Genomic DNA, 17037 nt, shown 5'->3' with positions numbered 1-17037 from the left:
ACTGGGGCGGGTCTCCTGATGACAGTAGATCCACGTCAGGTTTTTGTATTATGTTGGGTCCCAATTTGATTAGTTGGACGTCTAAAACTCAGCCAACTATCTCCCGGTCCTCCATTGAGGCTGAGTTCAGGGTCGTGGCCCATACTACTGCTGATGTCCAATGGATTAAAAATCTTCTCTATGAACTTGGTTTTTCTCTAGAAGCACCTCCAGTCATCTTCTGTGATAACGTAAGTGCAACCTATCTTGCCGTTTATCCAGTCCTACATTCAAGAACGAAGCATGCAGCGATTGATGATTCATTTTGTTCGTGAGCTAGTTACAAATGGGAAACTAAAGGTTCATTACATCAATGGGGCGGACAATTTTGCTGATATTTATACAAAGGGTCTCTCCACTCCAAGATTCTCGATGTTGAAGAACAAGCTTTCACTTGGTCACCGGCGTTCAGCTTGAGGGGGGATATAAGTGTATATTTGTGTAGTCATCTTCATAGTCCTTTTTCTACTTTATTAAGGGTATTTTTGGCCCTTTTACAATTGTATCTTTCCTCTATTTAATAGAATTATTTAGCCCTCTTTAGGGCATCTTGATCAAATACAATCTCAGTTATAACCTAATTGCCTACCCACGAATGTCATATTAAAAAATCTGGTACCTTTCTTCCTCTAGCGTCGAAGAGAAAAAGTATGATTCAGGTTTCGTATATCTTTTAGTTTCTAGCTTGTATAAATTTAGAAATTTGCTCTATATTATATTCCTAACGTGTTGTGGGACCCTTTGATCACCTTCAATAGTTGTTGTGCTGGTGGTTTAAACTAATAAAATTTTATTAATTTGATTGCTCCTCAGGGGAAAGCATAGTTTAATGCTTTCTGCACGAATATCTTTGTAAACCAAAAACGCGGTTCCATTCGAGATTAATGTTGGGACTCAGTCCAACTGGGAAACTGAACTAAGGAATGTGTAGGACGATCTGTTTTTGTTCTTTATAACCATTGCTTCTCTAATTTGCCTATGATAAAGTGAGTACACTAACTTCTGATTTTGGAGTTGACGCGTATTTGGATATTTCCTTATAGGTCACCTGGTCATAATATTGTACGGATTATTACTGGTTCTTAAGTATAATTGAAGTTCACTAGTTCTGCGCCTTATTTGCCCTAGCTTGAATAACGCATCCTGCTGACCCCTATCTTGCAGTCGAAACTCTTCCTGAATTATACCAGGCTTCGTTGTAGAGTTGCTGAAATGATGTCAAATGCCTAGGCATTAACAAAACTGTTAGTTTAAAACTAATCTCAACTACCTAAACCCTAAATGGTAAATCATGTTATACGTACTGATGCAATGATGTCTTAATTTCAATTTTTGGTTCTGAAAAAAGAATAACAAAAGAGAGCGAGGCACAACTCTGATTGTTATTTGTTTGCTAAATGTTGCACCAGATTACAATTGGATTCTTTCTCGATCATGAAATTGACTTTCTATGTATTTTTTGTTAGGGTTGTTAAAGGACTGTGGCGGGCTACCTCTGCGTTAGAGGGACTCAATTGCGGCGGCACTTCAATGCTGCTTATGATTTAAACTTCAAATAGGTGTAACTACTTTTACTGTTAGTATTCCTTGCGCAACTGAAGTTCTAGACTTATAGGACCACGGTTGCTAATAACTTGGTACATATGTCACGTAAATTATTTGTTTTAAATCAACCAAATGCTAAAACTATTTTTGAGTGTGCCCATCAAATTATCTGTAGTGAATCCCTAATTTTCAGCTGCTGTTCTTATATTATCTGAAAATATTGTGGCTGAAGTAGATTTTAATTCCTTAAAAATCTCTTCATTTAAGTGCCAGGTTTTAAAAAATTGTGCAAAAAAAATATGTTAATGAGTTTTTAGTAGTACAAGTCTTGAAAAGTATTTGTTTTTGGTAAATAGAAAGAGTTTTAGTAGCCCGTATCGTCCTCCATTGTTGGTTAGCTTCGCTTTCAAAGCTGGACTATGGTGGTTTATTGCACCATCTCCACCATGAGTTGCGCGGACAGTATTGTGGTACCCATACATTTTACTAGTAATAACTTTTTTGAGTGTCAAAGTGAAAAAATGCTTATTAAATGAGTTTTTACTAATCAAAAGTGTTGAAAGTATCTACCTGTAAACAAAAAGTTTTTTTTTTGTTAGACCTGTATCTTCCTCCATTTTTGGTATTTTTAGATACGCTTTTGACACTGAATCATGGTGGTTGACTGGTTTATTGTACCATCTCCACCGTGAGTTGCGCGAGTAGTATCGCTTGCTAAGCTATTAGTACATGAACAACGGGGGGTTTTGTGGTTCCTATATTCAGTTGTTTAATAATATATTTTATTCGAGTTTGAAAATGAAAAAGTTCCCTTGCAAATAAGTTTCTACTTGAAAAGTATTTAGTTTTGGTTAACAAAAAGAGTTCTTGTTAGGCCCATGTCGTCCTTCATTGTTGGTTAACAAGAAGGTCATCAGCAAATGCTAGGTGAGTAACCAAGGGATGAGTACACCTAGGGTGAAGCCTAAACCTTCCTACCTCTACCATTCTTAGCAACAACACATTAAAACTTCCATGACTAAGACAAAAAGGTAGGGAGACATGGGGCAACCCTGTCTTAACCCTCTATTTCCTTTGAAATAACCATAAGAGCAGCCATTAACTAAAACATAAAATCTAGAGGAAGAGACACAAGCAAAGACCCGTTGTCTGAACACCCTAGGGAAACCCATACTCTCCATCACCCTCATTAAGGCAGCCCACTCCACAGTATCCTAGGCCTTCTGGAGATCAATCTTGTAAGCACACCTAGAAGGCCCAAAGGACTTATGATAATCTCTGGTCAATTCATGAGCCAAGAGAATATTATCCTGGATATTCCTACCAGAGATGAATGCAGACTGACAAGGACTCACCAACTGAGAAATGCAATCCTTCATCCTCAAAGTGAGGATTTTGGTAATACACTTGTACACAACATTGCAGCAAGAGATAGGCCTGAAATCACTAATCTTAGAAGCATTAGTTAACTTAGGAACCAAAGTAACAAGAGTAGAGTTTACCTCCCCTAGAAGCTTTCCTGAAGAAAAAAACCAACCTAGATTATTATTAATCTTACATAATACTACAAAAACTCATTACTGTGCAATTTCCATGTACGTTCTTCTTTTAGGAGCTTATACCTTCAAATTCAATTTCCATTGGACTGAAGAACCCTTCCAAATGCATTACAAAGACAAATACTGCATAATGCCCGATCCAATAGTATGAGCAATTTACACTTAGCAAACCACAATATTACCATGAAATGAAAGCATACCTTCATTCCATGATTGCTCCCCATCAAGGAAAATCAAGCTCTCGACATCCACAGAGGATCGAACACAGGAAAAACCACAGACAAGCAGTAGAATAAGACACATGCACGTTCCCCATCCAGGAACAACTACAAGAAATACACAAACCAAAAAGAAACTCCGAGTGCGAGCACAAAAAAGACCACTTATACAAAGACAAACACCAAATGTAACCATAAATATCAACACAAACCTAAGAACATGCACATACACAACGACAATAATAATAATAAGTAAGAAAAAAAAAAACATGGATACAAACATAAATATCAACACAAACACAAAATCATAAAACCAACAACAAAATACACAAAAACAAAACTCAAATCCTCAAACAAAAAGAAACAAAAACAAAAACAACAAATACACAAAGTAACTCACTCAAACTAACACCAACACAAACAAAGGCTGGCAGAAACAATACTTCACAAATCAAGAAAATTTATGGTAGTGGGAGATGTCAGACTTCATGAGTTAATATTTCTCACAACTTTATTCTATCTGAAACCTTATCACATGCAAGTTTGAATTTTCCATGACCCTATAACTAATGGGAATTGTAAGAGATATAGTTGTTAAAAAGTTCATAACCAAATATAACAACACAATCGTGATATATAAAGGTTGTCCACCTTTACCTTTCTTAAATTGCATCGTATGCCCTTAGCTTGGTAAAGCCACACCAGCAAGCCCTTACTATCTTGAGAAGGTTTCTTTGCACTTCTAGAAATTCAACCTGCGGTATCAAGAAAGTTTGAAACACTGTCCATAACACCCACAAGAAGACTATCATTTACCATATGAATATTACGTTAACAACGTCATCACATTTGTCACTTTTTCATTCTTCAAAACCCCAATAATACAAGAAAAGTATGAACTTCATCAATACGTAAAAAGGATTTTAGCAACTAAGCATGACAAAGAGTTGAAAATATCAAATTTAAGGTTTCCAAGATGCTCAAAGCCTCAAGCAACATTTACACTTGGAAGTATGAAAGGACAACAAATATTGTTTCAAACATACCTGAGTTCCTGTAGTTGAAAACACAGATATATTGAGCATATGTCAGATCCCAATAACAAACAAGGGAAACAAACCATGATTATTAATCCGACATAATAATAATATAGCAGAATTAGCGAAAATCATGTTAAACCAAAGCTCTTTGGATGTATATAGCTCATGTTGGTCAAACTGATCATTTAAGCACATAACAGCATAAACCACAAGAACATGGTCTGAATTCGCATTTTCGAGCTTGCACCTTCAAACTCTATTTCCTTCTAACGAAAAACCTTTAAATTTCTTTACAAAGAAAATACTATAAAGGACATCTAATAATACGAGTAGTGAAGAATTAGCAAACCATACAATTTCGACGAAAGGAAAAACATAACTTCTCAACAGGAGCTGCAAGGAGTCAGATCTGTTCACATGTTTGGATAAAACCAGGGATGCTTTTAGGGGCACCCTTACTCTCTCTCCCTCTCAAAATTCGTTTATATTTTGGGGTTTTAGGGTCTGTGTGATGCGCGCGAAAGTATTTGAACGGGAAAACCAAGTTTTTCTTACCGGAAAGAAAATGGAGTCGTTGAAATGTGGAATCAAGGGTCCATTTGATACGTGTGAAAAAGTGAATAAGAAAGTCGTTTTCGCAAAATAATCAATTTCCGCTGTTTGGTTGGCCACTAAGAAAAATCAATTTCTTAAGAACTAAAAAAGTGGGCAAATGAGTTGATAATTTTTCTCAGAAAATAGGTGTTAAAGTGGTTTTCTTAGGTTGTGTTTGATAGACACTTTCTGTAGGGAAAAGGGAAATATTTTCTCCTAAATATTAATTTTCAATGTGTTTGACGGGCAATAGGGGAAAGAAGGAAACGGACTCACGTGACTTTTTGGTCCAATTTTTTCTCCTAAAATAGAGAATCTCTTACCCACCTATTAGCCGAGAATTTTTTTCTTGTCTGGCATATTACCCATTAATGATAAGATTTCAACCAATAAAATCCTTCTCTCTTCACATTATTCTCATTGACTGTCTAGATAGAATAGAGGAGAAAGAGTACCCATCATCAACAACTTGAACCAGATTGGATTCTCCATCATTTTTGTTGTAGTTGTTAGCTTTAGTTTCTACCAGATTGGGAAAGATTTGGCATCGCCCTAAGGCTAAGTTGGACGAATCCATTAATCTACCGAACGACCATTTTTCACTTTAAGACATGCTTCAGTTCTTAAACATGGAAGATAAAAAAATGAACTATGAAATTTCTACCCATATTCAGGATAATAGTGGATGTTTACATTATACATTAACCAGATAATATTGGCAGAGAAATTATCAGAACACATGTGTGAGAACTTAAGGTTAAAGAGAGATTACCTGAAAAAAAGCCTTGGCAGGACCAGCAGGACCTTCTGTTGGAAGGAAAGTGGCCAAGTACCCACGATGTGATCGACCACAGCTAGTTACTGGCCTTCGAGCAGACACTGATGCCGTTGTTATCATTTTCTTGCTTCAAGATGATTGACCTCCTGGTCTTGAATTCTAAAAAGATGGAAAATGGGTGTATATACCACCTTCAAAGAATAACACAATTTTCATTAATACGATCATCACGTAGAGGTGGAAAGGATAAGAGCGTTATTCAACGACTCATGGCGGAGGCAGACAAGAACGGGAGCATCCATCTAGTGATGCAGTCATTTCTCCTGCTCCTGAATTGTCGTATCTTATTAACCATGGCTTCCAGGACTACCTTCATATCTATGCTACAACCAAGACTTGAATCCATGAAAAAGATGTTATTGGACAATCAAATCTACCATATTAAAGGCCTAATTAATTATTCGCAAATTTATACAAGTTTATGTTGGATTTCTGCGTTTGTTTATTGATCTTCATATATTTTTATTAAGTTATTTTGTACTGTTTAAAGATCATAAGATGGACATTGGTAATTGATCATTGACTGTAAATTAGAAAGAGAAAAAGATAAAGACGAAAGGGAAGATATGTTGCTTGTGATGATACTGATGAAAAATGATCTTGAGAGAGAAGGTGAAAATTTTATTGGGCGAGCTTAATTTTACTAGTAGAAACATATACTCAAGCTAGAGGCTGGAAGTAATTTCATAAATTTTTCTGTTAAAGTATGAATAAGAGTTAAATCTATCACATTCCTATATAGTTAGCATTTGATCCATATTGGCATAAACAACTACAAATGAAACTACAACCACTTATGCGCTTACGCCAGTCAAACAACAGAAAATAGAAAATGAAGAAATAATTATTTTTTCTCCCAGCGAACCAAACGATAGAAAATATGAAATTATTTATAGAGATAATTATTCTCGAAGAAAAAGTTTCTCGAGGTAAAAGTTTCTCTATTTTTTTTCCTTTTCCCTAATTGCTATCAAACAAAACCTTAGGAAACACGCTCTCTTTCCTCTCTTGGGGGTTATTTATGTAAATTCAGCTTGTTTTTCTCCTTTCTCTCTTTCTGTTGTAGTCTTGCAGATGAGAGCGACGGTGAGATGCTATCATTCTTCTCTCTCCTTCCATCTCCCCCACCTTTTCTTGAAATCTCTCGCCTCACAACAATCTTCGTTCAAAGGGAGAAATTAGGGTGAAGAATCTACCCCTAATTGAAGAAACAAAGAATTAAACACTAATTGAAGAATCAATTCAAGAATCACCCCCTAGTTGAAGAACCCTAGTTGAATAATCAATCAAGAATCAAACAAAGCTCAAGTTAGGGTTTTAATCGTTTTTTCTTCGTCTTGTTTCATTCTTGACCTAAAGCTCGGTTGAATTAGGGTTACAGATTTTTGTAACAACACTGAAGGGTTGCGATTTATAAATCTCAAGTTAGAAAGAGTGGAATTTTCAAGGGTATTGAAACAGAAATTCCACTCTTTCAAATCGTCTTTGTATTACTATTGCTTGGAAGGAAGGAAGGAGGAAGTGATGGCTAATAAGTTACAGATTGAGGGAGACGATTCTGTCCTTCTCCGAGTAATGCATTCTAATCTCAAGACCTTCTCATCAGATGTTTGTTTCTCTCTCCAGGTACTACTCTCTTCCTTTCTCTCTCTCTCTCTAAATCTGCAGACTAATTTTATTAACAAAAATGTTGGTATCTTAATTACTTGATATAATGAATGTTTTGTTTAATGTTTTGAAAACCCAAGTTCCTATTTGTTTTTCATGGAAGGGTTACAATTGACAAACCAAAGTGGCTACTGGCTATATCATATACTGTACAAATGGGAAGAATTTGGACTAGTGCCAACTTACACCCCGATTCATGTTTAAAGTTTTTCTTAGTGTGGCTTCTTATATGTGTTACATGATCTTATCTGATCAACTTGTTCTAATTTATGGAAGGTTCCGATTACATATAGTAGATCTGGATCCGTCTTCAGTAACCTCTGGTGGCTGGTTGGAAGATACTTCATTGGTGGAGAAATACTCAATTTCTGAAGAAGCCTATGACAAACTAGGTGGTGAGTTTTATTTGATTAGTGTCAATCTTGAGAGATTGTTAGGTTGTTGAGCTTGGGTCTTGGTCAGTATTCCTTGTACTGGGGAAGTGTTTTTTTTTTGTTTCTTTTTAACTTCTCATTTTCCTTGCTGTTTCTTACTTTACGTAAAGAAAATGTTTTGTTTTCTAACTTTTCTTTACGTTGTATTTCTCGTTCTTGGATTCTTAACATTAACAACTCATGAATGTTTCAGGTACTTTTAGAAAATTCAAGGAAAAAATGGCTTCTCAAAACCCATCAATTGTACAGAGTAAAGTAAGCACCTAAGTTTTATTGTTAACATACTTAAGATCATCTTATCTTACCATGGAAACCAATTTTTTTTATTACTGCTTTAAAATCAGTCCAACACTCTGTCCATTCGATGTATACCATGTAGTAGCCTCTATATATTATGCTATCTCTTCACTAAAGTTATAAGTCGAAGATGACATACATTATGAGAAATGGATGCACAAGTGCCGGTGGAAGGAATTTATGACAAGGTTCAAATATCATTCTGAGGTGTCTTGGGTAGGAACTCATACCTAATTTCAAACAAATTAAGACATTTGATTGAGTAAAACATCTTTGAAACAAGTAAACAACCTTAGAGAGCCCCGGGTTACCACCAAAATATAAACAGAGCAGGAAATACGATGAATTTGATGTTTTGGATCATAGTGTTGCCTTAATTGATATGGATTTTGTGTGCAGATACCAGATAACTACATGGAAGACCTTTGTGCAAATATCAAGGTTAGACATCTCTGTCAGTTTAATTTATGTTCCTTTCTTTTAGTTATCTTTTCCTTCCAGTGGCAATTACCATATCTACCATGAAATGTTTTATGTGGATGTACTTGTTTGATACAAAAAAATGAATCTACCTTCACCCGATGCTGAGTGTGTCAGGGCTCATTTGTCAAGTATAATATTATATTTTTATATATGAAATAGATAAGGGAATAGTAACAGAGATATGTAAGTTGGTTACAACTATGTTAACACTGATGTTTTATTAGACTATTAATGTCTATTAACAGTATTAGTGGCGCATTAAAGGTAGAGAAGAACTCTATCGCGTTAATTGATGAGAGATTGTAAAAAAGTATATTAATGGATTTACTTGGTTTCAGTGAAAGGATAAGTAGCACAGTGAGAGAAAATGGTAGTTCGGGGATTCATATTACTTAGAATCAGAAAAATTTTCAGCTTTAGTCTGCAGCCTCTTAGTTGATGGTCGTGAAAATCCTGAGCTAAAATAAAAGAATTTCGCCCTAGATAATTATCAAAAAGGTGCATAACGTACATAGTGGTTTCATATTTCATGGATAGCCTACTTAAATGAGTTTATGGGTTGTTTATTTACTATCAATGGTAATTCTATTGGAACTTCCATTATAACGAAGGAGCTGGGATAGCCTACTTAAATAAGTTTATGGGTTGTTTATTTACTATCAGTGGTAATTCTAGAATAACATGTTCAATTCATAAATCTCAGGTTTTTCCTTTGATTTGTTTTACTCAATTGGATAAAAACCTAAACATTGACCATCACATTTTTTTTACTTGGAAGAACAAGATCTTCTAATTGATTTTCTTGATGGTACCGATGAATTCAAAGTCTTGACTCTTGGCTCTTGACTATCACTTTTTCTATATAAAGTTGTTGTTGTCTTCCTTTCTTGCAACTCATTAAGCGTAGCTATCATTACTAGAAGACATGTTGCTTTCTTGTCCTATCACATACTTGTTATATCATTTTATTAAAGAAGTTTCAATATTACCTTATGCAAGTACATATATTCTATTTGTCCACCAATAATTAAGGGAAGGGTTCCACAATCCTGGGGATTGATGCTTAAGACATGGTGTATATGTCTTGTTTTACCCAATAATTGATTTTTTTTCTTATTTACACTACTGCACCTGCTTCATAATAGTGATGCGTAAGAAACTTCAATGTGCTATTTAGTATATTGTTCCATCAATATTCGAGGGAGGATTATACATTTGTCCGTTGTGATGCTTAAGAATTAAAACTTTAATGTGGTATACCACATTGTTCCATCGACATTCGAGAGAAAGATTATACATTTGTCGATTCTGATGCTTGAGAAATAGAACCTCAATGTGGTATACCACATTGTTTCGTCGAGAAAGATTTTACATTTGTTAGTTGTGATGCTTGAGAAATGGAACCTTAATGTGGTATACCACATTGTTCCATCAATATTTTCGGGAAGGATTATATATTTGTCGGTTGTGATGCCTAAGAAATGGAATTTTAATGTGGTATACCACATTGTTCCATCGATATTTTCGGGAAGGAATATAAATTTGTCCGCTGTGATGCCTAATAAAATTGAACTTTAATGTGGTATACCACATTGGTCAATCAATATTTTCGAGAAGGATTATACATTTGTCGGTTGTGATGCCTAAGAAATGGAACTTTAATGTGGTATACCACATTGTTCCATCGATATTTTCGGGATGGACTTTACATTTGTTGGCTGTGATGCTTAAGAAATGGAACTTTAATGTGGTACGCCACATTGTTCCATCAATATTTTCGGGAAGGAATATACATGTCCGCTCTGATGCCTAATAAAATTGAACTTTGATCTGGTATGCCACATTGGTCAATCAATATTTTCGAGAAGGATTATACATTTGTCGGTTGTGATGCCTAAGAAATGGAACTTTAATGTGGTATACCACATTGTTCCATCGATATTTTCGGGATGGATTTTACATTTGTTGGCTGTGATGCTTAAGAAATGGAACTTTAATGTGGTACGCCACATTGTTCCATCAATATTTTCGGGAAGGAATATACATTTGTCCGCTGTGATGCCTAAGAAAATTGAACTTTAATGTGGTATACCACATTGGTCAATCAATATTTTCGAGAAGGATTATACATTTGTCGGTTGTGATGCCTAAGAAATGGATCTTAAATGTGGTATATCACATTGTTCTATCGATATTTTAAGGATTACAGATTTGTCGGTTGTGATGCCTAAATAATGGAACTTTAATGTGGGATACCACATTGTTCCATGAATAATTTCGAGAAGGATTATACATTTGTCGGTTGTGATGCCTAAGAAATGGAACTTTAATGTGGTATACCACATTGTTCCATTTGTATTTTTGGGAAGAAACAAATATTTGTCGGTTGTGATGCCTAAGAAATGGCAGTATAATGTGGTTTACCATATTTTTCCATTAATATTCTTGGGATGGATTATACATTTGTTTGTTTTGATACCTATGAAATGGAACTTTAATGTGGTATACTTTATTGTTCTATAATATTTTCTGAAAGAATTATACATTTGTCAGTTGCGTTGCCTAAGAAATGGAACTTTAATGTGGTATACCACATTGTTCCATCAGTATTTTCGGAAAGCTTGTACATTTGTCTGTTGAGATGCCTAAGAAATGAAACTTTAATGTGGTATACCATATATTTCAATCAATAATCGAGGGAAGGATTATACACTTGTGGGTAGTGATGCTTAAGAAATAGAAATGTGGGATACCATATTGTTCCATCAATAATTGAGGGAAAGATTATATATTTGTCGGTAGTGATGCTTAAGAAATTGAACTTGAATGTGAATATTGTTTCATCAATAATTAAAGAAAGTATTATACACTTGTCGTTAGGGATGCTTAAGAAATGGAACTATAATATGGTATATCATATTTATTTATCAATAATCGAAGAAGGAATATACATTTGTGATTTGTCGATAGTGATGCTTTAGAAATGATTTTTTAATGTGCTACATACCATATCGTTCCATCAATTTTCAAGGGAAGAATTATACATTTTGCGGTTGTGATGCTTAAGAATTGAATCTTTTACATGGTATACCACATTGTTCCATCAATATTCGAGGGAAGGATTATACATTTGTCGGTTTCAGTGCTTAAGAAATGGAACTTTAATGTGGTGTACCATTACAATATATTTTCTGCAATAATCGAGGGAAAGATTATACATTTGTCGGTTGTGATGCTTAAGAAATTGAACTTTAATGTGGTATACCAATGCAATAAATTTTCGTCAATAATCGAGGGGAAAATTATACATTTGTCGGTTTTGATGCTTAAGAAATTGAACTTTAATGTGGTTTACCATATATTTCCATCAATAATCGAGGGAAAGATTTTACGTACCTGTGTAGTGATGTCGAAGAAACAAAACTCTAACGTGGTATACCATATTATTCCATTGAAGTTGGGGGAAGGATTATATAATTGTGGTTGTGATGCTTAAGAAATGAAATTTTAATGTGGTATACCATATATTTTCATCAAAATAACCGATTGAAGGAGACCATGTCATGGAGGTTGGTCAATGGTTCTTAGCCCATCAGATATTCTAGAAATGTATAATCTTGGGGATGTTGGTCATTCATCATCCTAATGGACTTTCTTTTTTGTCACTAAGTCAATATGATTCAGAAAAAGAATCAACATTCTTAAAGGCTGGAAATTCAGCTTATTGGTGTAAAAACGAAACAGTTTTCTCCTTCAGTATATAGAATGTATTAGACTATAAAAGGTTTAATGGATAAGCAAATAATTGTCTGTTTCTAGAGTAAGATCATGACTTCGAAAATAGTTTTAGATCTAGGAATGTAAATTGATTCCTCTAATAGGTAACCAAATAAATATTTGTTTTGGTGACTCGAGAAGCAACGCTTCGAAAATAGTTTTAGATCTCCTCTCTTGATGTTGACGAAAAACTGCTTAGGAGAAAAAAAGGTTAGTTAATTTTGGCCAGATTGTTTGATATACGTTACAACTTGAGCATAATTTTGATTGACTTGTCCTTAATACTAATAATATAGACTGTAAACCTGACATGTATTTTTAGTTATTAATCGGTTGATGGCTTAAACAGGAGTAAGCAATTTAGTTTGCACTTGAAAAGTTCAAAAGCATTGACAAGGCTGCAAAGATGCCAGTACTAGAATCAGTTTGTTTTCAGCTTTTGTAGATGGAAATTTTAATAAAATCGAAGAGTTCATCTGCTTTTGCATGGCAAAAAAGGTGAGCTTCTTGTGCAGGTAATTTTGGGTATGTTTGTCATATCTTGAGTGCCTGTCCTAGTTAAAAATAAAGGGCACGTTATATCTTCAGATATCTACTCTAGACTCTCTATCAGGAGGTTTGCATTAAAAGTTGAAAGTTAGAATCGGAAATCATTTTGCCACCCTGTTTCGTAAGAGAAGAACAAACTGGTCGAGATGGGTAATAATCTACTAAAATCGTGAAATGTTCAATTTTGTAGCTCTTAACTGTTAAACAATGTCCACTATGTTGCATTATAATACCTAGATCCTTATACAAGGATGATTCTAACTAACATATTGTTAGTGTGGATGACAACTTCAATCATTATGGATGATCCCCTTAAACAAGCACAAGCTTCTCGCACGATGTCAATTTTATTACAGAGACCCCTAAGTCACAAGCTTATCAGGTATCTGCATTCATATTCAGGAGCTGCTAAATATGCTAGCTCAAAGCTGGGAGGTCACTTATTGGTTTTTAAATTAAGAGCAATTCTCTCCTAAAGTAGAGAATGTAATGGACTACAAAACGTTCCATGGGCGACCAGTTTACGATTCATTTTATAGTTTCACATAAAATCAAATTTTGAACTCTCGTATGTAAATGGGTCTGCCGTACAAGTAATTAGATAAAAATTATTTCGATGGCAAGAAATAACCTTGCATTTTGGCCCTGTAATTGTCTTGTTTGTTGACGTGGAAGAAAAAAGCAGTGATAAAGAAATAAGGTCCGCTAGTTTTGTCCGAATTGCTTGATTTTTGTAACAATCTAACTTCGTATAACCCTGCACCTCTTTATACGGATATAAACTAGGTTCCTTCTATTAGGAGTTGAATTTAAGGGGTCACGATTTGTTTGTCCCGGTACATTTGTGGGCCTCGGACACCGAAAGCTTTATGAGGACTCAGGTGTAAAAGTTCACCTAAGTTGTAGTCTCTGTAGCAGTTATTCATTGGTTAACTGCTTCAATCGGAATCGGCAATTTAGTTTGCACTTGAAAGATTTAGGAGAAATTTCATGACATCTTTGTAGATTTTCTTCTGGACTTTTGCTGCAAAGTTTCAAATTTGGATCTGTGTTTTCAAGTTTCATAGTTGGAATGTTTTGTATCGTGATTGATTAGTTACTTTTTATGAGAACCCAAATGCTTTTCTGATATCTGCATAGCTAAATTAGATTTGCAGCTGAGAACACTAGAGTAATACTATATTTTAACCTGTAATTCAAATAGTTCTACCAGTGGTTATTGATGCTTATATTATGATCATGGACAATACCCTACCATCAGTAATTGTGGAATGCCTAACAAGTTTGTTTCGGATAAGTAAAAGATATATTACAGAATAGCCGTAAAGATCACACATTTGTCTTCTTCAGTTAAAAAACATTTTTGAAATCTGAAGAGAATCAGTTCGTACAATAGTTCTACAAGAGCATCTGTGAGGGGTTTGCATCTTAAGTTCGGAATTAGAACTGGAGTTTAGTTCGTTGTTAAGCCAATCTGATTCGTAAACACAATAATTGCTTCAATCATTTACAATGATCATTCCAGACAAGAACAAGCTTAGCGTCTAATATCTCTTCTATAATGGATTTTTTTTGTGTTAGTCTTCAAGAAGGATTCACTGAATTAAGTTCTCTCAGGCCTGGGAAATTAGATTTTGGTATTCACGGCGCAATTAATCTCTCTTAGATTAGAGAATAAATTAGACTGTACGATAAAAGGCTTCATGAATAAACTCCATATTTATTGATTTCAATTTTATTGTTGTCTCATGTTTCAACATTGAGATTTGACATCGAAATCAGATTTTGACCTTGAGATGTAAATTGATTTCTCTTAAGGTAATCAAGCAAAAATCTGTTTTTCCCAATGGCGAGAGGAAATCATGCCAGCCTAGTGTTTACTTTCTTTTTCGTTTTCGAACAAAAAAAACAGTGAAGAAGAAAGAAGGCTAGTCAATTTCCCGCAGATTGCTTGATTTACATTACAATTTAGAAGTACTTTTAGTTTTTGATTCACTTTTCCTCAATAGTCTATTTGGCAGTTATAGTTTGCATTTGCACTTGAAAATATGCAGAGAATTGTCCAGGCTGCAGAGATGCAAATACTGGAATCAGTTTGTTTTTCAGTTTTCATAGCTTGAATTTTCAAGAAAATCAGTGAGTTCAACTTGCATTGTCAACGAGAACTACGAAGATTAATTTTCTTATTTGATTGCCAAGATGTTGAAGATGATTATTGAGGTGAAAGAGGGAGAGAGGAAGGCTAGAAAGGTGAGTTCTCCTTCTAGTTGAATCGTATTACCTAAATAAGTTCATATTAATGGTACAGTATCTGCAGCTTGTTTCTCACGTCACTACTAGTTAAATAATATCGATAGTGCATGTTGTATCGAAGAAATAATGTGTTCCAGTTTTTTTTCAATTGCTTGAGGTTAATACATGCCTGGGGATATTGGTAATTCATCACTCATAAAATAAATGGTCTGGCCTATAAGTTTCTCCTCAGGAAACTCCACTACGAGGTTTGCTCATAAGTTTGGAAGTTTGAATCGAAATTTATTTCGTCACCAAGCCATTCTGATTTGTAAATAGCAGAACTAATTGCTCGAAACGGGTAATGATCTATTTAGATCGTGAATATAAGAATTATACTAGCTCTAAGCCTCTAGCTGCTTAACAATAATATGTTACATTGCGATAGCTGGCCCTTATACTGAGACTACCCTAACTAAATATTTTTTCTGTAAACGACATGCTTCAATCACTTGTGGTAATCCTTCCAAACAAGCACAAGCTTATTGCCTAAGGTCTCTTTGATTACAGGTCGCAAAGCTTATCTAGGTGTATGCAATCACATTAGTTGATGAAGTTGGCTTCTTCTTTTTAAATTCTACTTTTAGAGATAATTATTGCAAAATCCATTTTGATTATTTGCTGTTTTGTGTTTCTCAAAATTTATTAACTCTACTTTATTGTTTCAACTAGATTTCTAGTAAGAGGGCAGGGTTTCAGCCTTAAGGTTGTTTGTCCGAATCCTTCGCAGTCGTGGTCACCGGGAAGCCTTATCTAGATTGCATCTGCATAGATCGGCAAATAAAATCAGTGAGACTTGGGTGTAAAAATTCACCCAAGTTGTAGTCAACACTAATAACTTGAAATGTTGACCAGACATCTAATGCCTACTTGCAGTTATTCATCAATTTACCGCTTGAACAAGAATGTTCGATCTCAGTTTGCTCTTGATAGATTGAGTGTAATTGACAGAGAATCTTCGTAGAATTGACAAAGCATCCAATTTATTAACTATACTCTTATTTGTTAGTTTTTCAATTTTATAGTTAGATTTCTTATGGCGTAATAGATTAGTTATTTCTAAAGAAAATGTGAAGAGTTCATATAACATTTGACAGATATGATGCTTTTCTGATATTGAATTGCAGGATAACATGATTATTGAGGTGAAGGAGGGAATAAATTGGATGGTTAAAAAGGCGAGCTTCGTTTAAAAATATGCAGGTAATTCTCTTTCTAGTTAAACATATCAGTCATATAGTATCTGCAGTTGCTCTCTCATCACTTATCACTATTAGTTACATAGTGTCTATAGTCGTCAATCACGCATAAAAAACTCTGGCCGAGTATATTGTAACCTTGGCGGTTATTTTGTTTTCTATTTCATGGGATTGTCTGAGACCGTCATAAACATATTAATGTGTCAAGACATTAGTATGAAAGATGCAAACGACCTGTCAAAGCTAAAACACCTTTTAGGAAAATTTAGGAACCGTACATGATAGTCTGGCAGATTGTTGGCACAAAATTGAACTGACAGTAAGGCACAAAATTTGAGGGAAGGACTACATATTTGTTGGTTGTGATGCCTAAGAAATGGAACTTCAATGTGGTATACCAATTTGTTCCATCAATGTTTTCGGGAAGGATTAAACTTTTGTTGGTTGTGAATTGTGATGCCTAAAAAATGGAACTTTAAGGTGGTATACCACAGTGTTGCATCAA

The 17037-nt window shown here is 34.7% G+C and overlaps 1 protein-coding gene and 1 pseudogene across 3 annotated transcripts; both read left to right on the top strand.

Annotated features, from left to right (window-relative positions):
- The first annotated feature begins 4966 nt into the window (after positions 1 to 4966).
- LOC147549027 (1-aminocyclopropane-1-carboxylate oxidase 1 pseudogene) lies at positions 4967 to 6173 on the top strand (annotated as a pseudogene).
- Positions 6174 to 6909: 736 nt separating this feature from the next.
- LOC147549026 (tubulin-folding cofactor B-like) lies at positions 6910 to 16669 on the top strand. Of its 3 annotated transcripts, XR_015236921.1 has the most exons (7): positions 6910 to 7459; positions 7778 to 7896; positions 8129 to 8190; positions 8632 to 8673; positions 12842 to 12990; positions 15096 to 15291; positions 16461 to 16495. XR_015236921.1 is itself a non-coding variant. In XM_086665936.1 (5 exons), exons 1-5 carry the CDS (start codon positions 7440 to 7442, stop codon positions 16524 to 16526), a joined length of 309 nt encoding a protein of 102 aa, XP_086522062.1. In that variant the 5' UTR covers positions 6910 to 7439; the 3' UTR covers positions 16527 to 16669. The 3 variants fall into 3 exon arrangements, 1 of the variants encoding a protein (XP_086522062.1); XR_015236920.1 differs by lacking the exon at positions 12842 to 12990; XM_086665936.1 differs by lacking the exons at positions 12842 to 12990; positions 15096 to 15291 and having other exon boundaries at positions 16461 to 16669.
- Positions 16670 to 17037: the final 368 nt, after the last annotated feature.

Source organism: Eschscholzia californica, unplaced genomic scaffold (assembly GCF_041429995.1).
Source record: "Eschscholzia californica isolate CP2 unplaced genomic scaffold, dmEscCali1.0.p SCAF_3, whole genome shotgun sequence".
Classification (NCBI taxonomy): domain Eukaryota; kingdom Viridiplantae; phylum Streptophyta; class Magnoliopsida; order Ranunculales; family Papaveraceae; genus Eschscholzia; species Eschscholzia californica.
Note: the sequence above shows the minus strand (reverse complement) of the source record. Positions and strands in the feature narration are given on the sequence as shown.

Coding starts and splice junctions, on each gene's coding strand:
- LOC147549026 (XM_086665936.1), top strand. CDS start 7,440: ATGTTTGTTTCTCTCTCCAG. Junction 7,460..7,777: donor ATGTTTGTTTCTCTCTCCAG/GTACTACTCTCT, acceptor AATTTATGGAAG/GTTCCGATTACATATAGTAG. Junction 8,674..16,460: donor ACCTTTGTGCAAATATCAAG/GTTAGACATCTC, acceptor ATTGAATTGCAG/GATAACATGATTATTGAGGT.